This window comes from Euprymna scolopes, chromosome 22 (genome assembly GCF_053919585.1).
Source record: "Euprymna scolopes isolate OS-2025 chromosome 22, ASM5391958v1, whole genome shotgun sequence".
NCBI classification, from domain to species: Eukaryota; Metazoa; Mollusca; class Cephalopoda; order Sepiida; family Sepiolidae; genus Euprymna; species Euprymna scolopes.
Genome location: NC_136503.1, coordinates 63,280,934 through 63,307,920, shown reverse-complemented (window position 1 = coordinate 63,307,920; position 26,987 = coordinate 63,280,934). Strand labels below are relative to the sequence as shown.

Here is a 26,987-nt window from a genome sequence, read left to right as displayed (position 1 = left end):
TATCAACACCTAAGAATGAACATTTTTAAAAAATATGAATCTTCATAACATGAACATCAATCTCTCTCACAACATCCCTCTTAATAAAAGAGTCTCTAATACTCTCACTATTAATAAGACTCTCTCTTTTAATAAGTAAATATAACATAAGTACTGACCCGGTTCAGGACTGCTAAACTATGTTGATCTGAACCTGTGTGCCAAGGAGATTCAACTTCAGATTTGCACACTTTAACTAGATTTTAAAACAAAACTTGTGTCAGTAGTTAACGGTGTTCATTTTTTTTTTTTTTTTTTTTTTTTAACGTGAAATGCTTTAGCAATTCAATGCAGCCGGTCAACCAATATGGGTGGTACCCAGCCTCTCAAAAGAACAAACATTCCCCATCTTCCAAATATCTGACCACTCCTACTCCACTTCCCCATAATACACACATACTTGTACACATACACCACGAAGAACATACCAGATGGAACGTTTTAGTTTTGTTAGGCACATTTTTTAAACTATTTATTTCGTTAGAAAAATAAATAAAAATAATAAAAGCATATATAACGGTATATTTGCATAAAGAGAAAACCTTGGCCCCAAAACCTGGTTACTTACTATTTGTTTTAGATTGTTTGCAGAGAGGTTACTCAGTTGGAAGGTGTGTGTGGGGGGGGGGTCACAAATCATTTATTTTAAGCCCACCCTCCCTTTCTCCTTAATAGTAGAAGAATCAAATAGTAGCCCTTTACGACTTAGTGGCACTGTGTTAAAAAAAAATTTAAAAAAAAAAAAGAAAAAGTGTAATACTGTTTTTAACCTTATGTTAAGCATTTGATATGACAAGTCTATTTGGATTCCCATGCAATTTTGGAAAAAGGAAAAAAGGAGAAAAAGAAAAAAAAGGAGAAAAAGAAAAAAGGAGAAAAAGAAAAAAAGGAGAAAAAGAAAAAAAGGAGAAAAAAGAAAAAAACAAAACTAGTTCTTTGAAAGAGAAGAGATCTTATCTGATATTAAATCTGAAAGCATGCAAAAGAAAAGTAATTTACTTGCAAAACCCAGTGAAAATTCCTCGATTGCTTAAATGTTTTGGTTTTTTTTTTGACAATATGGATTTTCATAGGTTGAATAGCCAAGATGGCCGACTGGTGCTGACGTCATGTGGAAACTTAAAATTGTGAAATGCGAATATAGGAATGAAATAGGTTAATATATTTAGATGCAAAAAAAAAAAAAAAAAAAAAAAAAACTTTTCTAGTCTTCCCTTTTTCAGACAATTTTGGAGAAATTTAATTATTTTTACTTATTTTTTTAAGAATAACATTTTTAAAAAAATTTTTGCAACTTCCTTTTCTTTTACTTCAGAAATAATACGAGATAAAATGATATAAAATGAAATAAAAAAAAGTGTAGTGTAATTGTCAAAATAAAGTGTCAAAATATAAAAAAACTGTCAAAATATAAAAAAAAACTGTCAAAATATTAAAAAAAACTGTCAAAATATAAAAAACTGTCAAAATATAAAAAACTGACAAAATATAAAAAACTGCCAAAATATTAAAAACTGCCAAAATATAAAGAAATACCAAAATACAAGAAAATAGTGTCAAAAGAAAAAAGTGTCAAAATAAAAAAATAGTGTCAAAATAAAAAAATCAGTGTCAAAATAAAAAAATCAGTGTCAAAATAAAAAAATCAGTGTCAAAATTACTATATTTACAAATTAGAATTTAAAACATCTGAAAAGAAAAACAAAAGTCTTTTTTTTTTTTGCATCTAAAAATATTAAAATGTATTTTATTCGCATTTGGCAATTTTAAGTTTCCATGGACATCAGCAACAGTCGGCCCATTTTGACTATTCAACCTATGAAAGCCGATTTTGCAGTTTCTTTTTCTTAAAATGCATGAAGTCAAATTTTATAGTAAATTAGAATACTCGTCCCATGACAGGTAAAGTTAACTCCCTGAATATGTTTCACATCACTTTTATATGGCATTTGGATTATCGGCACCCTTCAAACTACTGTTCTCATCTTAAGTAACATTTTCACAACGTTTCCGTAGATGTAGCCTCTAACCTTCTTTAGGTGTATCTTGTTGAACTTGGGAATCTTTCTGTCAAACTTTATTCGATTCCTAAGTTTGACAAAGATTTCCAAAGTTTGACGAGATGGATCTAAAGAGTGGGGGTTACATTGACCGAAAAGTTGTAAAAATGACACTCAAGATGAGAACAGTAGTTTAAGAAATCCAAATAAAGCCAATCCTCATCTCAAAAATTCAGAAACATAGTATTGTTTTTGACTTGAATTTTATTCTCCAAAGATTTTGGCCAATGTTAACTTTGACTTTATACAAATTCCAGAGTTCAACAAGATGCATCAGAAGAAGGCAGAGGGTTACATCAGCCAAAACATTTTGAGAATAATATCCAAGATAAAAACTGATACAAATAACACACATTATCAATCCTCACTTAAAAAATTCTGAAACACTTATGTTCTCTCATAAAAGAAGAAAAATAAATAAGATAAAACTACCAAACCTTATGTCTAGAATCCTTATTCAAATTTGGATCAAATTCTATGAGATGATTTCTTTTATTCAAGAAAATGTCTAAAATTTAAGGCTCAAGCTTAAAGGAGCCTTAAGAAATTGAAATTAAAGGAATCTTGTTTTATTAGCGTTAAATGCCTAGATCGGATTCAATGTAAATCTGAAATATTTTAATTTTTAAATCGGAGATTGTGCCATTTTTTTACGCCCTAAAAACTATTTTAAATACAGTGCAACCCAGATATAAGAGACTTATCCGGTCTATGCAGCTCTTATATCCAGGTTACACTGTACATTAACACAGGCTCTAATTTGGGACCAGAGAAAATCTTATATTCGAGTCTTGTATCCGGTTTACACTGTACTGTAATACTGAAATTTGTGAAATATTTAATGTCTACCTGGTTTTAAAATTTAAAAAAAAAAAAAAAAAAAATCAATCGTATCTGAATTTTCACAAACGGCTTCAACCCATTCTTTACCGGTTTTGCATAAAACTAAAACTAAATATAGTCCACATTACCCACCCTAATGCCTAGCAACTGTGTTCCAAAATTCATAACGATCAGTTAATTAGTTGGAGTGAATCCTGTACATACACATGTGGTATATAGTTTCATGTCTCCAATAGACTTTTTTTAAATATGTCAACACTTCAAGCAATTGTGGCAGAATGTTGTTAACCTACGTGGTATATTTATATAGATCTCATTATCAATATATATATATATATATATATATCTTCTATATATATAAAAACGAAAATGTGTGTATGTATGCTTGTATGTGTGTTTGTGTGTCCGCTAAAAACTTTCGACAGACAGAACAAAAATTCACAAACTTGGGATCATATTGAAGCTCCATCCTTCGCTCGAAAAATTGGCCAAAAATGTTCATTTTTTTCACCCCGAAATCAACAATTTTCGACAGGGGAGGGGGGGGGGTCAACAAAAGCGGTCCTCTCGTGACGATGACCGGTTCTACGCATGCGTCAGATGACGTCATGACCTGATTTACTTTAAATAGTTGAAAAACTGACTAAATTTCATGTACGTCGCGTTAGCTCAGTTGGTTAGCGCGTTGGTTCGTTATCTAAACGTTTTGGGTTCGAATCGTGGTGTGAGATGTCTTTTTTTTTTTCGCTTTTTTAAATTTAAATATTGAACCAGTGTTATTTAAGCCATTTTTCAGGTAACGTTCGTTTTTCTGTTTTTTTTTTTTACTTCGCTTATCCACCCCCCCGACCACGCACCCAAAAACCCCCGGGTACCCACCGATTTTTTAAATCTTAATATCGAACAGACTTATTTAAGCCATTTTTCACCTGTTCGTTTTTCTGTTTTCTTTTTTGATTTTTACATTTAACATCGTTCGTTTGCCTTACATTAGTTTTTTTTGCGTTTTATTTTCGATGTTTTGATTACCCCCTGGCTGGCCAATTTTATTTTCAAACTTCGCCTCAGGGCTTCGGGTTCGATCCTACCTACTTTTACCCCCCCCCCGGTTTCTTTTTTATTTAACAGCACACAGACCTCCAAACACCCGGGCAACGCCAGGTACCCCTGCTAGTATATATATAAAAGGCAAAATGTGTGTGACCATTTCATGTATGTCTCGCAAAGGCTTTTCTCGCACACGGTCCCGGGGGGGGGGGTTTACGATCGCTTAGAAGTGTTTATATAGGCCCTAGATAATAATATCTAGGATTTGGGAAAGCGCGTCACGTCTAGATTTATTTACGTCGACTTTTACAAAATTATTGCTATTTTGGCTTCTCGTGTGTAGAATGGGCTTTTTCGTATAAAAAGCGAAACTAATTCAAAGTTAACAATGTTCTCGGCATCGTGCACCGGGAAACGTCCAGAAGCAATCAGCTTTGATCAATGTGGGGACAAACTCATATCAGACAATTGCTAATCAATCTGAACAATGTGGAGCTGGTTTCCCCTTCCCCAACATCTGTTGGGGAAGAAACTTGGGTAAACAAACCCAAGTTAACTGCGTGACTTCTATTTGACCTCAATAATTAGGTCAAATAGAAGCAGCAGAGTTAACTTTTATTGCTGCCACCTGTCAATAGTTAAATAAATAAATTCAAACATATTTCTCTTGTATGTCTCCATGGCCCAGTAGTTAACGTCGTACGTCTTTTTTTCACACTTTCATTTCCAACTTTGCCTCAAGGGTTCGGGTTTGATCCTCATACTCACCTACCAAACTCTTTTTTCATTTTACCCCCCCCCCCGGAGTTTTGATTTACTCAAAACACCCGGGCATCGTCGGGTACCCCCCGCTAGTATATAAATAAAAGCGAAAATGTGTGTGTGTGTGTGTGTGTGTGTGTGCATGTTCACTTTTTGTGTATGTCCAAGAAAGGTTTTTTCTGAGAAGCGGTTGATCGGCTCACAACTTAAAACTTTTTATATCACATATAAATCATAATATCTACGAGTTAACAACGAAGGTCGCCTGTCTATTTAATTTGCTCGACTTTGAAAAGATAAATATTCAACATTTTTCGCTCGCCGCGTGTGGATTAGGCTTTTTCATATAATAAAAGCGACACTAATTCTGGCGATATTTTTCCGGTCACGATCGCCGGAAATGTCCGAAAGCAATCAGATTTGATCAATGTGGAAATATTTTCCTTATATCAAACATTTACTATTCAATTTGGACAATCCCCTTTTTATGGGGAGCTGGTCCCCCCCCTCCCAACATCTTGAGACAATAAAAATAAAAAAACCGTTCCCGCAGTAAATGATATACTACCCTGCAGTCAAAGTGACCTCATTAAGTCATTAAAACGTGCACCTGCCAATTCTAAATAGTTAAATAAATTAAAACGTGTTTCCGTTAGTATTTCGTGGTGGCCCAATGGTTAACGTTGCACATTTTTTTTTCACAATTTAATTTCCAACTTTGCCTCAACGGTTCGGGTTCGATCCTCATACTTACCTACCAAAGCTTTTTTATTTTATTTTAACCCCTCCCCCTCCCCGGAGTTTTGATTTACCCAAAACCATACACACCTCCAAACACCCGGGCAACGTCGGGTACCCCCCGCTAGTATATATATATAAGCGAAAATGTGTGTGTGCGTGCGCATTTTTTCTTTATGTTCGGCAAAGGCTTTTTTCCGGGTGCTTCTCAGCTTGCTCGCTCATTCTTATAACTTTGTATATGCTACACACATCATAATATCTTACACTTACGAAACATGGTCATAAATATATTTTATTTCGGCCATTTTATCTTACAAAATTCGCTCTGTGAATTCGTTTTTTCTGCTGCTGCTGCTGCTGCTACTATGGCGTGACATTTGACCTAGAAAACCACCTTCATTTTTAAATACTCATTTTCGACTCCTATGTCTATAGTCCTTGGCTTCGTGGCATCATGGATACATCGTCGGACTATTAACCTCAAGGCTTCAGGTTCAAGCCTACCTCCCTTCCAAAATTTTTTACGCTGTTTTTTTTTGTTTTTGTTCGTTAGTGTCCATCTACCCCCCAACACACACACACACTTAGTTTGAATATTGAAACAGGGTTATTAATTTTTTTTTTCAGACTTTTAAGTTTTAACATTGTTCGTTTTTTTTGTTTTTTTTCCATCACGTTTGCGTTTTCTTTTTTAGTTTTTGTTTTTCTGATTTTAAGAAATTTAAACATCATTCGTTTGCATCACGTTCGTTTATTGTTTTCTTTTGTTTTGATTTAACCCCCCCCCCAACACACACACCTCTAAACACCCGGGCAACACTGGGTACCCCCACTAGTAATAATATAAAGGGCAGAAATCTGTTTAAATGTATGTATATTTGTAGGTTTTGCAAAAACTTTCGACAGAGGTGACGGATTTTCGCAAGATCAGTATCATTTTGAAGCACGGCCCTTTGCACAACAAATATTGAAAAATTGGCCAAAAACATTAATTCCTTCACCCTCAATTGGGCACTTTCCTACAGTGAGGGGTAGCAAAAAACCATTCCTTCATGACAATTTAGTCAAACATGCATGCGCAAAAAAGTTCTTTCTTGAATTAGTTTAAATATAAAAAAAAAAGATCTAATTTCCCTCACGCGGTCATAGACAGGTCAGTATAGTAGCAGCGTCGTTATGTTAAAATTGCTTGTTCGAGCCTAGATGTCAGATATATTTTTCTTTGATTTTTAAAGTTTTAATATCAAAACAGGGTTAATTATGCCATTTTTTTTGTTGGTTTTTTTTTTTTTTAATTTTTCCATCATTTTGGTTTTTCAGATTTTTTAGAAAAAGTTTTCACCTCGTTCGCTTATTCTTTATTTTGCCTTTTGTTTTGATTTACCCACACACATACCTCCAAACCCCCGGGAAATGCCGAGTACCTCCACTAGTTATAAATAAAGTGCCCACACCAACAGCTTCTGACAACTAAATCCAGGTCCGTTCTTGTGATTTCAATATAGCCAAGCAGGAATGCAACTATGGCAAACAAGTGTACAAAAACATGTCTGATAGACTGTTCCCTTGGTTAATGCTGACTATTCTGCGCTGGTTAGTAATGGCAGACATTTTCTCAACTTCCTTCGTCCACTGCTAATTCTTGCAATTACACCGGCACCTTTTAATAATTAGGGCAAAGGGTATTTCTTTTTAGAATTTGCAATTTTTAAGTTTATTTGTAGACACTAATATTAAGATCTCTTTACTTATATGCATACATCAGAGAACTTCACCACATGCTTGAAAGCAAAATTCTGCCATTTATCACCTTGACATACTTTTTCAACTTTATTGTAGAGATGAAAGTATAAATATACCACATAAGTCAAGGGTCGGAAACCTATGGCATGTAGGCTGGATCCAGCCTGTGAAGACATTTTGACTAGCCGGCAAGCCTGATTCCCAACGACTATTTTTAACATGAAATGAGGCTTTCAAATTCAACAAAATCTTGCCGTTATCTTTCTTTGATCCACCCAGCAGAATTTGAATACTATAACCACAAAAATACTACTAAAACCCAATCACTTCCATTTTTGTGTAAAATATAATAAAATAAACAAAACACAAACTGAGAGCCAATTTGATCGATCGACCGATGTCAGACATTAGGTGAGGACAGCTTCAAAAGGGACAATGCTATCTCAGTCAGCTTTCTATTTCATGTCCTGTGAATATGCGGATGTTACTGCATGTGTACATGCGTACAGCATAATCACATTGGCACACCAGTTCTCATCAGAGCACCTAAGTTAAGCAACGTTGAGCCTGGCTAGTACTAGATGGGTGACTGCATGTGCTCTTTGCTTATCTCGCCATTTGTTTCCATTCATCCTGAACCTCCACTTGTTACTGGTATTAAACAATGTCGACTCCGGAGAGGTGTGGTTGGAGATTGCGCAACTCTTGCCACAAAAATTTCACCCTTACTATCCATAATGGTATCCATAGTTTGTCAAGACTGAAGGAAGCGTTTTTTTTTGTTTTTATTTTTACATATGTAAGTGTATATGCTTGCAACTATTTGTATGTGTATATATGTGTATGTGTGTTTCGTTTTTGCTAGTGCGTCATTCGGTTGCGGTACAATTTTCAATAACACTTGTTATTCTTTCACCCATTTTACTTTGGTTGATTTTTTTTCAATTCACGTTCCTGGAGAAAAAATAATTTTTCCCATCTTTTTTTCCTGTTTTCCTGATTACTCAATGTTTATTTTAATTATGGTTTTAAACATTTAGGTTAACAGAGGTCGGCATATGCAATTTTCCTTAATTTTTTTCATTAATGACTTTCGTCCGGCCCACAACCCCTAATTTAACACAATCCGGCCCGCAGAGTCGAATGAGTTGCCAATCCGACGTAATTACTTGAAGGGTCAACATGTTTTTGTTTTTTCGTTTTATTTATTTATTTTTTTATCATTTCTGGATTGGAATCTAACTTTGACAGTTATATTAGAACATACCAGAAGGAAATCTTTCATCTAAAAAAGTATATGGAATATAATTTTCAAAAAAAAATAAAAATAAAAATGTTAAAAGGAGTCATGCTAAATAAATAATAAATAATAAAAGAAATGTCTTAAGCCAGGTGAGTCAGAGCTTAGATTCCTTTTTGAAAAGGAAAGAAAAAGAAAACAAAAAGCAGAGGGACCCACTTGAAGATAAACAGGTAGACAGTTTGGGACAATGAAGTTGAGCAGGTGTCCGGAGGGACATTTTACTTTTTTGCCTGTCATTGTGCATTGCCCTATTCAATGCCGTGTCATGTGAGATTAACCACAAAATAGGAGGAAATAAATAAAATGGGACACTTGAACGAATTCTATTTCCTTGTCCTACAAAAGCTATAAAACAAAAATAAAGTCTTATATATATATATATATATATATATATATATATATATATATATATATATATATATATACACACACACGTACATTATTTATATTTGCACTTAATATATTTACTTACAAACGTAACTACACACATTACATAAACTACTAATAAATATATGTTCTCTCCAGAACATTTTTGCTAGCCTGGGGGGATGATATGATAAACGAACATATATCTCACTGAATCCTTAAAGGAGAAAGGTATTATGACAAATAGATACTACATTATATCCACAGGAAAATGGTACCATAACAGAACAGATATTACACAAGTCTCCTTTAACTGAGCATTGAAAGATAATACATTAGTCTGAAATAGCATAGTAAACTAAATAAAGGATTAAAGGCAGTAATGGTAGCTTCGGCTTCAGACAAATATCTTCAATGAAGAGATGAATATACGAGAGTCATTCCAAAAGTAAGGCCTCCTATTTTTTTTTTTTCTTAACTCTAAAACTATTCAAAAGCTACAAGGATGGGAGTGGTACCATTGAAATCAGTGATCTTTTGTGCTCCAGAATTTATTTTTCTACATAGTCATCATCATTCTACATGTGCTTATGCCAGCATCTTTTGATGACTTCATCGGAAAAACCTGGAGTGCACTTTGTCATTCCCATCTCTGTCGCCACTCTGGCATAGACAAACCCATCCAACTGTGCTGACATCAACAACATTGGCTTTGTAAACATTCAACGAACACTGGTGAATGTTGATCAGTTCAATTTTTTCTTCATGGAAGAATCTAATGACTCCTCTCTGCTTCTGATGCATGTCCAAGACAGAGGTTGCTTTCTTAAAGTCTCACATCATCAATATCTGCAAAAGAGAGATGAAACTTTCAGGTCATGAATGCATAAGTTCAGTCGTCATAATTTCCAATCTCCTCTGATCTATTCAGGCAGAATAAAAATATATATACTTACCTAGCATTGCATGAGATACGGTGAAATCATTTTAATTTTTGTTTTATTTATTTTTGCATTTTTAAAGTTAAAGTAGCAAGAGTTATCTTTGGGATTTTTATTTTGAGGTGATTATTTAAATATTTTAATCTTCATTGCAAAAATTGTGAAACAAGAATTTTTTAAACTAAAAGTAGATGAGAAGATTTATGAATTTTAATGAAATTTGGTTGAAGGAGAAATGGATTAGATTTTAATGGCAATCTGGATCAAGGTTGCCTTAAAAAGAATCTGATACATCCCCCCAAAATGTTAAAAACCGAGTATTTGTCCCCTTGTTTTTTTTTTTTTTTACATAAAGCAATCAAATGAATGTGGATTCATGGATGCACATCAATAAAAATGGCAGCTGAAGTAAGACCCTTTATCGTTGATGACAGAGTTACATTTGGGTGTTAAAGTCAAGAGCCAATAATATTTTACAAACAAACAAAATCCTCACTCTTGAAAACATTTGATTTTTTTCATATGAAAAGGTTCACAAGGATGCACATAATAGGTAAACTGATAAAAATTTACTTTAAAAAAATAAGCAAAAGAGGAAGGTAAACTTACTGCAAAGTTCTTTGCATATAATTGGTCCTTTGTGTGTCCTCCTTCTGCCCTGCCTAACACATCTGTGACTTTATGGACAATAATATCAAATGGTCCCTGTTCTTCAAGGGATTGGCTTAAGTCAATCTGAAAGACATAAAAGAAAAATATATTTATAAAGAAATTATCTGTATGTATGAATACCTAACTAAAACTAATATTTTGACTAATATCTATAGCCTTGAAAGTTTATAAATCTTTAAAACCGTATGGGGGAGGGAGAAGATGTTTTAGTTCCATGTTCTTTGTTGAAAAATTCTCTGGCTTTTAACCCTTAGACTATGCTGGCTGTTAATTTTTTTACCACCTAGTTTTCTATTATAAACACTAGCAACAATGGTGTCTTCAAGGACTATGGAATTCTTTGCCCAAACTGCATTAATCAATAAATGAAAGCTATGCTTGAAACCCATGTTTGAATATTTGTATTTGTTTTTTTGATAAAAAAATTATTTTTCAAAGACTCTAGACTTGATTTTATATGATGTGAAAAAATTCACACCCATCGGAGGCAATGTGTGTAAAAATACCATCATAGCCCAAGGGTTAAGTCAATTAATTAGTTTGCTCCCAAGAATTTATGTTAGTTTAAAACTTTTGTAAAGATTAGTTGTTTAGCATGAAAAACCGTTTTGGGAATTTAAAAACAAAACAGTATTTTTTTTTTTGCTTATGGCTCTGGTTAAAGAGTCAATTTCCAGGGTTAAATTTGATTCACCACTGTCAAACCTTGCTGCTCCAGATCTCTCAACCACCGCACCTAGTCAACCAAGGGAGCCTATCATTCTAAAAACAACCCCCAGAGTGGCCATTCCAACAAATCGTCATGGATATTTTTTATATTGGAGATCACACATACCTTGCCTGCGCAGATAGGCTAACTGGTTGGCTAATTTTATACCGCCTAGAATCAGGTCACACTACTACAACCAAATTGATGTCCATATGCCGATAACTGTTCCAAACATATGGTGCCCCAGAAGAACTCAGCACCGATGGCGGCCCACCTTTCACTTCCAGCACGTTCCAAGAATTTCTGAAAACATGGTGTGTTAGGCACAGATTATCTTCTGTTGCGTATCCCCAATCCAATGGCAGGGCAGAGCTCGCAGTAAAAACTGCAAAGAGGATTGCGAAAGGAAACACAGGCCCCCACGGTTCCTTGGACAATGACAGTGTTGCCCGGGCCATCTTGCAGTATCGGAATACCCCAATCCAAAGCATTGGCCTATCACCGGCCCAATTATTACTTCACCGTCGACTACGTGACTCCATCCCATCACAGCCAATCCTCTACAAGCCTCATCCTGAATGGGTGTCAGCGGCACAACATCACGAGGAAATGCTCCACCACCGCAATGCAAAAATAGTAGAAAGATACAATAAATATACCCACAACCTTCCACCATTACAAGCTGGTGACACTGTAGCCATCCAAAATCCAGTCAATCGCAGATGGAACACAACGGGCAAAATCATCAGTTCCCTACCAGATCGACAATACCGAATCAGGGTTAACGGATCTGGAAGGATCACACTTAGGAACCGCCGTTTCCTCAGAAAATGTGAACTTAAGCCTGCACCAACCCCAATACCAAGTGCAGCACTAGGACCAACAATTCCCTCAAGCGATACTACATTCTTGCATCTCCCACTATCTTCCTGTAATAGCACATACACAGCAACCAAACCCCAACAACAAACCACACATATATCCCCACGCTTTCGATCAAGGATTCCCCGAGCTCTTTCTAGGTTACTACCACACAACAAACTAGGCCTAAAAGAGAGATACACCTCTCACACAACCCAGCCTACTCGTGGGGGGGGGAAGAGGGGAGATGTAGAATAATCAAAAGAACTGTGTTAGTCAATAACACACAACAACAACAACAACAATAATAATAGCAGCAACACTTACCAAGGGTCCAGCTCATGCACAAGACAGACATCAGATTGAGCTGGACTGAGGGCTTGTATTTATGTACAAGCATATCTAATCAGGTGATTCAGCCAATCACAATCCAAAGAATAGACTGGCCCATGTGTGCACAATGGAATCTCCCATTGTGCCATAAATAGTTCTCCTCTTTCATGAGAAGTAACTTTAGCCTTTGTCTGACTACGTCTTTATCGCTCAAAATTTGTTGGTTCGTATATTGTTATTCTACACGTTATATTGTTAATATTTTGTTATCACCTTGTTAAATTTGTTATTGCTTATCTTCTTCTTCCCCCGGCACCACTTTTTCAATTACCGGATTCTTTTTTTTTTTTTCTTTTTTTTTTTTTTTTTTTTTGACTGTTATCTTTCTCTCCTCTTGTTATACGCCGGCCATGGCAACTGCCAGCTGTGTGCCGACGGTTGAGGTGAAGGAAGATGAGGCATTAGGTGGATGGACAAAACCACCAAAAGTAAAAATCGACGTCGTTAAATTTGTCGAAGACGCAAAGAAATGTGTGGAATTTACAACAGAAACGGGTATAAAGTTGGAACAACCGCGGTTACAAGAATTTGCTAAAAGGACTATTTCTCTATTTGTAATAGACCGTAAGACAAAAAAACTAATTAGATCAACGAAAGATGTTGTCACCAAATTAATTTCATCAGCAGGTTTAAGAGCTGAGCGGATTACAAAATGCAAAGGATATAACACATGGGCAGCTCTTTTTAAGACGGAAGAAGAATGCATAGCAATGACAAAAAAAGAAATTATTACCACCGAGTACGTTCTGAGAATGGAATACCTAGGAAGGCGAAGAACTACAGTGTCCATTTTTGAAGTTCCTGGTGCTGTCCCCGGGGAATACCTAGCCGCTTTCTTACTTAAGTTTGGGGACATAACCGGAATAGAAGAAGACCACTATAATGGAGTTTGGACTTTCGACATTCTGCTTAATGCAGAAGCATTTCTACGTATACCATACTACCTGGAGGCTGGAGTAGAAAAGCTGCCAATCGTGGTCGCAGGTAGAAGACCAGCATGTTGGATATGTGGGGAAGTCGGCCATCTCACTTACACATGCCCCAAAAGGAAGCCAGCCGTAAAAGTTATTCCTACAAATGAACGGAAAATAGGTTATGTAGAACCTAAGGACAATTCCCAGACACCAGCAGAAGAGAAAAATGAAATAACACCTGAGGAGTTTGAAAAGACTTTTAATTCTGAAAAACAATCCCCCAAAAAGAAGGACAATTGGACACTCATCCCTCTTTCAAAAAAATCCCCACCCAAGACTTATGCTAAGTCCCTCTCCAAAGAAGAGAAAATTGAAATTAGGACAAGTAAAGACCCAGGGGGCAATAAATACAAAACCCTACTGAAACTAAAAGAAACTCTTGATGAGAAAAGGAGAAAATCGGAGGAGAAAGAGTTCCCTGAATCCCTTTTCCCTGAAAAACCGACCTCAAAAGAAAAGCAAATCCCTCGCAAAGCCCCCCCTCTTACTAAAGCTCCTCTGCCCCATAGAGACACCAAAATGACATCTCTAGGTTCTCCCTCCAAAAAGACCCCCAAACCGTCACCATTCTGCTCGCCAAACAACACGCCCAAGAACACCCCTCCCCCTTCTCCAATGAAAACAGACATGCCCCCTCCTCCCCCCTCAGATAAGAAAAGACATAGAAGCCCCTCTGTAGAGGCTGAATCAAGAAAAAAAAAACAACAACCCTTCTTTAATGGGAAAGATGTGTGCAAAATAACGGCAGAAGTAGAGACCATAATGAAGTCCCATAGCAGGAAAGATTACAGAAACCTCCTCGCTTTCAAATCATACCAAAAAAAAGACATTACTAACCCTGAAAATTTTAAAACAAACCACATACTAACAGTTGTCAGGAAACGCGAGGAGGCCAAAGGACTATGGACTATGCTGGAGGAAGCAAACTCTGCTTTCAACCTTTATCCTCCAGCAGCCTATTTCAACGACACCGAATTAATTGAAATTAGAAAACGATGTGTTGGACGGGTCCCCATCAAACTCCATCCTTCACTTTATAGGGCAGTTAAACTAACCTTCCCCCTAGACATCGGCGGTCTGTCCCCTGACGGGTCTATCACCACTGAGATGACCACTGGATCATTGGGGACAGCTGTCGGTGTCTTGACACCGTCTATGTTTGATTAGGTTTCTCAACCCTAAGTAACTCAAGATGGCTTCCTTAAGATTAGCTAGTTTAAATGTCCGAGGGTTGAGGGACGCCTCTCGTAAACTTCGAGTTGCACGCGACCTTCAACGCCTTGGTGTGGATATTTGTTGTATACAGGAAACTCACTTCATTCCTAGTGATTATCAGGGTGTGCTCCTTAGAGACTTTCAGCTCTATTCAGCACATTATGATACCCATGCAAGGGGGGTTACTTGGCTAGTTAAGCGCACTCTTGATGCGTCGTGTGACCCTATTTATGCAGATCCAGAGGGAAGATTACTCGTTCTAGATGTTACCGTAAAGGATGTGGCATTTCGTTTTATTGGGGTTTATGCGCCCAATAACCATGCTGAGCTAGTTTCCTTTTTTCGGCGAATCGAGCCTTTCATGAATTCGTCTCGACGGTTAGTTTTAGCGGGAGACTGGAACGCGGTCCTGGATCCCGAATTAGATCGCGGGGTTAATACCAGAAGGGATACTAATCAGAACCGGGATGCTAAAGCGTTTCGAGACTTTGTCGACAAGTTTGATCTTGTCGATAAATTTCGGAACGAAAAACCCGGGGATTTAGCATGGACTTGGACAGGTAGACGCGGCTCCGATTCGGTGCAACTTTCGAGTTACATCGATCGGTTCTTAGTTAGGAGAGTCGACTTAGGGCTTTTAGACTGTCCAAGTTTTCATAGTATAGTTTATTCGGACCACAGGCTTGTCCGGGTTCGAGTAAACTTAGATAGTGTTAAACCTAGGATGGCTAGTTACTGGAAGTTCAACACGTCGTTGTTCGATGTGAAGGACTTCCGGGAACAGCTTCTACTAACAATACAGAGGGAATTGACGGGGGCTATCATCGGGAATAAGTGGTGGGGCAACCTTAAAAAAGTCATTAGGTCCTTCGCTGCTGATTTTAGTCGCCGGCTCAAACGTAGTTCTAGAGCAGCGAAAGCGACGCTAGAAGATAGATTAGAAAGGGCGGTGGAGGAGGGGGATAGTGCTAGCTATACTGTAGTTAAGGCTGAACTGGACTCCTTGGATAACAGGGAGGACCAGGGAGTATTAGTTAGGGCTAGATTAAAAAGAGCGCCAAACGAGGCAACAAACATGGCCGCGTCATTGCGTGCGGAGGAGTTTCGACGTTCTGCAGATCGACACATCGCCAGTGTCACATTGCCGGACGGACGAACCGTAACTTCAAACGACGGAATCTTGGAGGGTTTTCGGACTCATTTTCAGGAACTTTTTACCAAGGAGCCCGGTCTGACTATTGAACAGTTTGACACCTATTTAGCCGACTTTTCTCGCCTGGAGGCGACCGAAGCAGCTAGGTGTGAAGGTAGCATAAAAGAGGAAGAAGTCATTGAGGCCTTGAAACAGGTCGGGCTAGACAGGACCCCTGGGATAGATGGTCTGCCCTACGAGGTGTATTTGAGGCTGTCGCCCATTTTTATCCCTTTGCTGACCGTACTTTTTAACTCCTGGTTTAGGAACGGGTGCATACCTCAGTACTTTACCAGGGGGATCATTAAATTGTTACGCAAAGATAAAAATGGAGGGGATGGGATAGGTAATTTCCGGCCCTTAACGATGTTAAACACAGAGTTAAAGATTTTGGCCAAGATCTTAGCAAATCGTCTGCAGATTGTCTTACACCGTCTAATAAGTCCCGAACAGACTTGTTCTGTTAAGGGTCGGACGATTCAAGACAATTTGCACACGATACGCTTGATCGTAGAAAAAGTCGACACAGAAGCCGCGCTGATCAATTTAGATCAGTCCAAAGCATTCGACAGAGTAGACCATCGTTACCTAGAGGCTGTTCTTCGCTCGGCTGGGTTTGGTCCCCAGTTTCGCTCTTGGATTTGCCTCTTGTATGCCAACCCTGGTGCTATGGTAGAAGTGAATGGGGTGAGGTCGAAACCCTTCATGTTAACAAGATCGATCCGTCAAGGTTGTCCGTTATCCCCAATGTTATATGTGCTGGCGCTTGAGCCATATTTGCGCCAGCTTCGGGTGAATCCGGTCCTTCGCGGGATTACTTTGCCAGGTGGCTCTACCCCGGTAAAGTATACCGCCTATGCTGACGACGTGACTGTGCTTGTAACGAGCAGTGCCGAGATTAGAGTCGTTGACATAGAAACAAGTCGGTATGCCAAGGTCACAGGGGCCATAATTAACTACGTTAAGTCTATTGGCTTACGTATCGGTGCCTGGAGGGGTATGCCCCTTCAGGGACCCTTTGGTTGGACTGATGGGCCATGCAAGCTACTCGGCGTCTGGTTTGGCCCCGGTCTCCAGCTGGAGAAAAATTGGTCGGAGGTATTGGAAGCGGTCAAGGTCGCATCTCATTTGTGGGCCTTGAGAAATCTGTCTTTGAAGGGTCGGGCGGAGGTATGCAATTCTCATATCTACCCCCTGATCCTTTACCGTCTATCAGTACTTCCACTCCCGGAAACCACACTAGTTGATCTGGTGCGTGCTCTTTTTGCATTCTTATGGCGCGGAAAGCAAGCCATGGTTACTCGGGAGGTCTGTTACCTGCATCCGTCTGAAGGCGGTCTGGGTATGCCTAGTGTGCTAATACGTAGACACACTCTTAGGCTGATATACCTGGATCGAATGTGTACACCAAGTGAGGGAAACGGTGTCTTCTGGATAGAAGACACTAAGAAAGCCTTTCCGGCTTTGGAGAGTGTGCATTCGGCTAGAGGAGAGGCACACAAGTTGTTCCGAAACGAGTGCCCTTTCTATCGCGAGTGTCGGCAGGCCTTGAGATTTCTTCTACGGGTCCAAGAAAGCCTCTCTGACACCCAGCTGTTGTCTCGCAAGGCGCTATATCGGGCCTTAGTGAGGGGATCCGTTCGAGACGAAAAGATTGAGGAGTTCGGTTTTACGAAGGAGGAGCGCCGCTTAATATGGCCTTGGGCGCCTGGGTCGAGCTGCTTCGATAATTACGAGGCATCACTCACCTGGCTGGTAATACGAAATGCCCTTTGGGTCGGCAAAAGACTTTACGCAGCGGGTTTTACGGAGACACCCAATTGTGTCCGATGCGGAGAATGGGAGGAAGACCTTGATCATGCTTTCTTCCATTGCGCCATTGTTCGACCGTTGTGTGAGTTAGTTGAAGGCTTCACGGTTCGCATGCTGAGCGAGCGGTTTTTTGTGCTGGAGTCGGTTTCCCCGTGCTGCAACTGGGCACCGACCATGAAGAAAGAAGAACGCTATGTTTTTCTGTGTTTACTAGCAGTTATGAGAGGCGTGATTTGGACGACGCGACAGAAGGAGGTTTACGGAGGTGAGACCTTCACTGCTCCCCAGCTTGTCCTCATTTTCAAATATCGATTGAAAATGCGAATTAAGCTGGAGAAGGTGAAACTCACTTCTGTGAATTTCAACGACAGGTGGGTGAAAGTTTCGCGATTGTGTAAAGTGAATGGAGCTAATCTTGAATTTCTTTTTTGAGTGGCTTAGGTTTTTTAAGGATTTTGGGTAACTTGATCAAACATAGACATGCATCGGACCTCCTAGAGTAGGCTAGTTAGGCATTTTTGTTCGATTTTTAACTTAGCTAGAGTATGCATGCTATCATCGCCCCAATCCCCTTTTTTGGTTTTCCCTGTCCCAGCGTCCCCCCCTTTTTTTTTTTTTTTTTTTTTTTTTTTTTTTTTTTTTTTTTTTTTTCCCCACTTTTGGTTCGATAACCCCCAATCCCGGCCCCTTAGGTGATGGATAAACTGTTTTGCCAGAGATGTGGGCCATTTTTGTTGTGTTTGAATAAAGTCAGTTTTCGTGGGACCCACATCTTTTCGACTGGCAAAACTTTTTATCCGCCACAATTAGTAGTGAGGGGGTTCTTTTTACTAACCACCTTTTACCATTGTATATTTTTCATCCAATTTTGTAAATAAGATTTTTATCCCCAACCCCCCCACATCATGTATATATATTTGTAACTTTCGGGTTTTAAGTAGGATGTCCACAGAGTGATTCTGGTATTTTGGTGAAAGAGTCTAGTTAAGTTAACGTTATGTTAGTTAGGTCAACATTAACCCCCACCCCCCTTTTTCGGCCTTGTGCCACATTTTTATTTGTGTAATTTTATTTTATACAATAAAATAAATATTAACTTTAGCCTTTGTCTGACTACGTCTTTATCGCTCAAAATTTGTTGGTTCGTATATTGTTATTCTACACGTTATATTGTTAATATTTTGTTATCACCTTGTTAAATTTGTTATTGCTTATCTTCTTCTTCCCCCGGCACCACTTTTTCAATTACCGGATTCTTTTTTTTTTTTTCTTTTTTTTTATTTTTTTTTTTGACTGTTATCTTTCTCTCCTCTTGTTATACGCCGGCCATGGCAACTGCCAGCTGTGTGCCGACGGTTGAGGTGAAGGAAGATGAGGCATTAGGTGGATGGAAAAAACCACCAAAAGTAAAAATCGACGTCGTTAAATTTGTCGAAGACGCAAAAAAATGTGTGGAATTTACAACAGAAACGGGTATTAAGTTGGAACAACCGCGGTTACAGGAGTTTGCTAAGAGGACTATTTCTCTATTTGTAATAGACCGTAAAACAAAAAAACTAATAAGGTCAACGAAAGATGTTGTCACCAAATTAATTGCATCAGCAGGTTTAAGAGCTGAGCGGATTACAAAATGTAAAGGATACAACACATGGGCAGCTCTGTTTAAGACGGAAGACGAATGCATAGCAATGACCAAAAAAGAAATCATTACCAACGAGTACGTTCTGAGAATGGAATACTTAGGAAGGCGAAGAACTACAGTGTCCATTTTTGAAGTTCCTGGTGCTGTCCCCGGGGAATACCTAGCCGCTTTCTTACTTAAGTTTGGGGACATAACCGGAATAGAAGAAGACCATTATAATGGAGTATGGACTTTTGACATTCTGCTTAATGCAGAAGCATTTTTACGTATACCTTACTACCTGGAGGCTGGAGTAGAGAAGCTGCCAATCGTGGTCGCAGGCAGAAGACCAGCATGTTGGATATGTGGGGAAGTCGGCCATCTCACTTACACATGCCCCAAAAGGAAGCCAGCCGTAAAAGTTATCCCTACAAATGAACGGAAAATAGGTTATGTAGAACCTAAGGACAATTCCCAGACACCAGCAGAAGAGAAAAATGAAATAACACCTGAGGAGTTTGAAAAGACTTTCAATTCAGAAAAACAATCCCCCAAAAAGAAGGACAACTGGACACTCATCCCTCTTTCAAAAAAATCCCCACCCAAGACTTATGCTAAGTCCCTCTCTAAAGAAGAGAAAATTGAAATTAGAACAAGTAAAGACCCAGGGGGCAATAAATTCAAAACCCTACTGAAACTAAAAGAAACTCTTGATGAGAAAAGGAGAAAATCGGAGGAGAAAGAGTTCCCTGAATCCCTTTTCCCTGAAAAACCGACCTCAAAAGAAAAGCAAATCCCTCGCAAAGCCCCCCCCCTCTTACTAAAGCTCCTCTGCCCCATAGAGACACCAAAATGACATCTCTAGGTTCTCCCTCCAAAAAGACCCCCAAACCGTCACCATTCTGCTCGCCAAACAACACGCCCAAGAACACCCCTCCCCCTTCTCCAATGAAAACAGACATGCCCCCTCCTCCCCCCTCAGATAAGAAAAGACATAGAAGCCCCTCTGTAGAGACTGAATCAAGGAAAAAAAAACAACAACCCTTCTTTAATGGGAAGGATGTGTGCAAAATCACAGCAGAAGTAGAGACCATAATGAAGTCCCATAGCAGGAAAGAATACAGAAACCTCCTCGCTTTCAAATCATACCAAAAAAAAGACATTACTAACCCTGAAAATTTTAAAACAAACCACATACTAACAGTTGTCAGGAAACGCGAGGAGGCCAAAGGTCTATGGACTATGCTGGAGGAAGCAAACTCTGCTTTCAACCTTTATCCTCCAGCAGCCTATTTCAACGACAACGAATTAATCGAAATTAGAAAACGATGTGTTGGACGGGTCCCCATCAAACTCCATCCTTCACTTTATAGGGCAGTTAAACTAACCTTCCCCCTAGACATCGGCGGTCTGTCCCCTGACGGGTCTATCACCACTGAGATGACCACTGGATCATTGGGGACAGCTGTCGGTGTCTTGACACCGTCTATGTTTGATTAGGTTTCTCAACCCTAAGTAACTCAAGATGGCTTCCTTAAGATTAGCTAGTTTAAATGTCCGAGGGTTGAGGGACGCCTCTCGTAAACTTCGAGTTGCACGCGACCTTCAACGCCTTGGTGTGGATATTTGTTGTATACAGGAAACTCACTTCATTCCTAGTGATTATCAGGGTGTGCTCCTTAGAGACTTTCAGCTCTATTCAGCACATTATGATACCCATGCAAGGGGGGTTACTTGGCTAGTTAAGCGCACTCTTGATGCGTCGTGTGACCCTATTTATGCAGATCCAGAGGGAAGATTACTCGTTCTAGATGTTACCGTAAAGGATGTGGCATTTCGTTTTATTGGGGTTTATGCGCCCAATAACCATGCTGAGCTAGTTTCCTTTTTTCGGCGAATCGAGCCTTTCATGAATTCGTCTCGACGGTTAGTTTTAGCGGGAGACTGGAACGCGGTCCTGGATCCCGAATTAGATCGCGGGGTTAATACCAGAAGGGATACTAATCAGAACCGGGATGCTAAAGCGTTTCGAGACTTTGTCGACAAGTTTGATCTTGTCGATAAATTTCGGAACGAAAAACCCGGGGATTTAGCATGGACTTGGACAGGTAGACGCGGCTCCGATTCGGTGCAACTTTCGAGTTACATCGATCGGTTCTTAGTTAGGAGAGTCGACTTAGGGCTTTTAGACTGTCCAAGTTTTCATAGTATAGTTTATTCGGACCACAGGCTTGTCCGGGTTCGAGTAAACTTAGATAGTGTTAAACCTAAGATGGCTAGTTACTGGAAGTTCAACACGTCGTTGTTCGATGTGAAGGACTTCCGGGAACAGCTTCTACTAACAATACAGAGGGAATTGACGGGGGCTATCATCGGGAATAAGTGGTGGGGCAACCTTAAAAAAGTCATTAGGTCCTTCGCTGCTGATTTTAGTCGCCGGCTCAAACGTAGTTCTAGAGCAGCGAAAGCGGCGCTAGAAGATAGATTAGAAAGGGCGGTGGAGGAGGGGGATAGTGCTAGCTATACTGTAGTTAAGGCTGAACTGGACTCCTTGGATAACAGGGAGGACCAGGGAGTATTAGTTAGGGCTAGATTAAAAAGAGCGCCAAACGAGGCAACAAACATGGCCGCGTCATTGCGTGCGGAGGAGTTTCGACGTTCTGCAGATCGACACATCGCCAGTGTCACATTGCCGGACGGACGAACCGTAACTTCAAACGACGGAATCTTGGAGGGTTTTCGGACTCATTTTCAGGAACTTTTTACCAAGGAGCCCGGTCTGACTATTGAACAGTTTGACACCTATTTAGCCGACTTTTCTCGCCTGGAGGCGACCGAAGCAGCTAGGTGTGAAGGTAGCATAAAAGAGGAAGAAGTCATTGAGGCCTTGAAACAGGTCGGGCTAGACAGGACCCCTGGGATAGATGGTCTGCCCTACGAGGTGTATTTGAGGCTGTCGCCCATTTTTATCCCTTTGCTGACCGTACTTTTTAACTCCTGGTTTAGGAACGGGTGCATACCTCAGTACTTTACCAGGGGGATCATTAAATTGTTACGCAAAGATAAAAATGGAGGGGATGGGATAGGTAATTTCCGGCCCTTAACGATGTTAAACACAGAGTTAAAGATTTTGGCCAAGATCTTAGCAAATCGTCTGCAGATTGTCTTACACCGTCTAATAAGTCCCGAACAGACTTGTTCTGTTAAGGGTCGGACGATTCAAGACAATTTGCACACGATACGCTTGATCGTAGAAAAAGTCGACACAGAAGCCGCGCTGATCAACTTAGATCAGTCCAAAGCATTCGACAGAGTAGACCATCGTTACCTAGAGGCTGTTCTTCGCTCGGCTGGGTTTGGTCCCCAGTTTCGCTCTTGGATTTGCCTCTTGTATGCCAACCCTGGTGCTATGGTAGAAGTGAATGGGGTGAGGTCGAAACCCTTCATGTTAACAAGATCGATCCGTCAAGGTTGTCCGTTATCCCCAATGTTATATGTGCTGGCGCTTGAGCCATATTTGCGCCAGCTTCGGGTGAATCCGGTCCTTCGCGGGATTACTTTGCCAGGTGGCTCTACCCCGGTAAAGTATACCGCCTATGCTGACGACGTGACTGTGCTTGTAACGAGCAGTGCCGAGATTAGAGTCGTTGACATAGAAACAAGTCGGTATGCCAAGGTCACAGGGGCCATAATTAACTACGTTAAGTCTATTGGCTTACGTATCGGTGCCTGGAGGGGTATGCCCCTTCAGGGACCCTTTGGTTGGACTGATGGGCCATGCAAGCTACTCGGCGTCTGGTTTGGCCCCGGTCTCCAGCTGGAGAAAAATTGGTCGGAGGTATTGGAAGCGGTCAAGGTCGCATCTCATTTGTGGGCCTTGAGAAATCTGTCTTTGAAGGGTCGGGCGGAGGTATGCAATTCTCATATCTACCCCCTGATCCTTTACCGTCTATCAGTACTTCCACTCCCGGAAACCACACTAGTTGATCTGGTGCGTGCTCTTTTTGCATTCTTATGGCGCGGAAAGCAAGCCATGGTTACTCGGGAGGTCTGTTACCTGCATCCGTCTGAAGGCGGTCTGGGTATGCCTAGTGTGCTAATACGTAGACACACTCTTAGGCTGATATACCTGGATCGAATGTGTACACCAAGTGAGGGAAACGGTGTCTTCTGGATAGAAGACACTAAGAAAGCCTTTCCGGCTTTGGAGAGTGTGCATTCGGCTAGAGGAGAGGCACACAAGTTGTTCCGAAACGAGTGCCCTTTCTATCGCGAGTGTCGGCAGGCCTTGAGATTTCTTCTACGGGTCCAAGAAAGCCTCTCTGACACCCAGCTGTTGTCTCGCAAGGCGCTATATCGGGCCTTAGTGAGGGGATCCGTTCGAGACGAAAAGATTGAGGAGTTCGGTTTTACGAAGGAGGAGCGCCGCTTAATATGGCCTTGGGCGCCTGGGTCGAGCTGCTTCGATAATTACGAGGCATCACTCACCTGGCTGGTAATACGAAATGCCCTCTGGGTCGGCAAAAGACTTTACGCAGCGGGTTTTACGGAGACACCCAATTGTGTCCGATGCGGAGAATGGGAGGAAGACCTTGATCATGCTTTCTTCCACTGCGCCATTGTTCGACCGTTGTGTGAGTTAGTTGAAGGCTTCACGGTTCGCATGCTGAGCGAGCGGTTTTTTGTGCTGGAGTCGGTTTCCCCGTGCTGCAACTGGGCACCGACCATGAAGAAAGAAGAACGCTATGTTTTTCTGTGTTTACTAGCAGTTATGAGAGGCGTGATTTGGACGACGCGACAGAAGGAGGTTTACGGAGGTGAGACCTTCACTGCTCCCCAGCTTGTCCTCATTTTCAAATATCGATTGAAAATGCGAATTAAGCTGGAGAAGGTGAAACTCACTTCTGTGAATTTCAACGACAGGTGGGTGAAAGTTTCGCGATTGTGTAAAGTGAATGGAGCTAATCTTGAATTTCTTTTTTGAGTGGCTTAGGTTTTTTTAAGGATTTTGGGTGACTTGATCAAACATAGACATGCATCGGACCTCCTAGAGTAGGCTAGTTAGGCATTTTTGTTCGATTTTTAACTTAGCTAGAGTATGCATGCTATCATCGCCCCAATCCCCTTTTTTGGTTTTCCCTGTCCCAGCGTCCCCCCCTTTTTTTTTTTTTTTTTTTTCCCCACTTTTGGTTCGATAACCCCCAATCCCGGCCCCTTAGGTGATGGATAAACTGTTTTGCCAGAGATGTGGGCCATTTTTGTTGTGTTTGAATAAAGTCAGTTTTCGTGGGACCCACATCTTTTCGACTGGCAAAACTTTTTATCCGCCACAATCAGTAGTGAGGGGGTTCTTTTTACTAACCACCTTTTAGCATTGTATATTTTTCATCCAATTTTGTAAATAAGATTTTTATCCCCAAACCCCCCCACATCATGTATATATATTTGTAACTTTCGGGGTTTAAGTAGGATGTCCACAGAGTGATTCTGGTATTTTGGTGAAAGAGTCTAGTTAAGTTAACGTTATGTTAGTTAGGTCAACATTAACCCCCATCCCCTTTTTCGGCCTTGTGCCACATTTTTATTTGTGTAATTTTATTTTATACAATAAAATAAATATTAACTTTAGCCTTTGTCTGACTACGACTTTATCGTTCGAGTTACATGGTTAAAAATTTGTTGGTTCGTATATTGTTATATTGTTAATATTTTGTTATCACCTTGTTAAATTTGTTATTGCTTATCTTCTTCTTCCCCCGGCACCACTTTTTCAATTACCGGATTCCTTTTTTTTTTCTTTTTTTTTTCTTTTTTTTTTGGACTGTTATCTTTCTCTCCTCTTGTTATATGCCGGCCATGGCATCTGCCAGCTGTGTGCCGACGGTTGAGGTGAAGGAAGATGAGGCATTAGGTGGATGGACAAAGCCACCAAAAGTAAAAATTGATGTAGTTAAATTTGTCGAAGACGCAAAGAAATGTGTTGAATTTACAACAGAAACGGGTATTAAGTTGGAACAACCGCGGTTACAGGAGTTTGCTAAGAGGACTATTTCTCTATTTGTAATAGACCGCAAAACCAAAAAATTAATTAGATCAACGAAAGATGTTGTCACCAAATTAATTGCATCAGCAGGTTTAAGAGCTGAGCGGATTACAAAATGTAAAGGATATAACACATGGGCAGCTCTTTTTAAGACGGAAGACGAATGCATAGCAATGACAAAAAAAGAAATTATTACCAACGAGTACGTTCTGAGGATGGAATACTTAGGAAGGCGAAGAACTACAGTGTCCATTTTTGAAGTTCCTGGTGCTGTCCCCGGGGAATACCTAGCCGCTTTCTTACTTAAGTTTGGGGACATAACCGGAATAGAAGAAGACCATTATAATGGAGTATGGACTTTTGACATTCTGCTTAATGCAGAAGCATTTTTACGTATACCTTACTACCTGGAGGCTGGAGTAGAGAAGCTGCCAATCGTGGTCGCAGGCAGAAGACCAGCATGTTGGATATGTGGGGAAGTCGGCCATCTCACTTACACATGCCCCAAAAGGAAGCCAGCCGTAAAAGTTATCCCTACAAATGAACGGAAAATAGGTTATGTAGAACCTAAGGACAATTCCCAGACACCAGCAGAAGAGAAAAATGAAATCACACCTGAGGAGTTTGAAAAGACTTTTAATTCAGAAAAACAATCCCCCAAAAAGAAGGACAACTGGACACTCATCCCTCTTTCAAAAAAATCCCCACCCAAGACTTATGCTAAGTCCCTCTCTAAAGAAGAGAAAATTGAAATTAGGACAAGTAAAGACCCAGGGGGCAATAAATTCAAAACCCTACTGAAACTAAAAGAAACTCTTGATGAGAAAAGGAGAAAATCTGAGGAGAAAGAGTTCCCTGAATCCCTTTTCCCTGAAAAACCGACCTCAAAAGAAAAGCAAATCCCTCGCAAAGCCCCCCCTCTTACTAAAGCTTCTCTGCCCCATAGAGACACCAAAATGACATCTCTAGGTTCCCCCTCCAAAAAGACCCCCAAACCGTCACCATTCTGCTCGCCAAACAACACGCCCAAGAACACCCCTCCCCCTTCTCCAATGAAAACAGACATGCCCCCTCCTCCCCCCTCAGATAAGAAAAGACATAGAAGCCCCTCTGTAGAGACTGAATCAAGGAAAAAAAAACAACAACCCTTCTTTAATGGGAAGGATGTGTGCAAAATCACGGCAGAAGTAGAGACCATAATGAAGTCCCATAGCAGGAAAGAATACAGAAACCTCCTCGCTTTCAAATCATACCAAAAAAAAGACATTACTAACCCTGAAAATTTTAAAACAAACCACATACTAACAGTTGTCAGGAAACGCGAGGAGGCCAAAGGACTATGGACTATGCTGGAGGAAGCAAACTCTGCTTTCAACCTTTATCCTCCAGCAGCCTATTTCAACGACAACGAATTAATCGAAATTAGAAAACGATGTGTTGGACGGGTCCCCATCAAACTCCATCCTTCACTTTATAGGGCAGTTAAACTAACCTTCCCCCTAGACATCGGCGGTCTGTCCCCTGACGGGTCTATCACCACTGAGATGACCACTGGATCATTGGGGACAGCTGTCGGTGTCTTGACACCGTCTATGTTTGATTAGGTTTCTCAACCCTAAGTAACTCAAGATGGCTTCCTTAAGATTAGCT

General features: G+C 40.2%; 1 protein-coding gene across 5 annotated transcripts in view; it reads right to left on the bottom strand.

Moving 5' to 3' along the window:
• Nucleotides 1-26,987, bottom strand: part of LOC145243456 (inositol-tetrakisphosphate 1-kinase-like) — a 262,231-nt gene that overhangs the window by 86,562 nt on the left and 148,682 nt on the right. For all 5 annotated transcript variants that reach the window (XM_080106350.1, XM_080106346.1, XM_080106349.1 and 2 more), the window contains one exon: nt 10,455-10,580. Coding sequence is in view for 4 of the 5 variants with exons in the window: in XM_080106346.1 (XP_079962472.1) it covers nt 10,455-10,580 (126 nt within the window). In the remaining variant the exon portion in view is untranslated. The remainder of the gene's footprint in view (nt 1-10,454; nt 10,581-26,987) is intronic.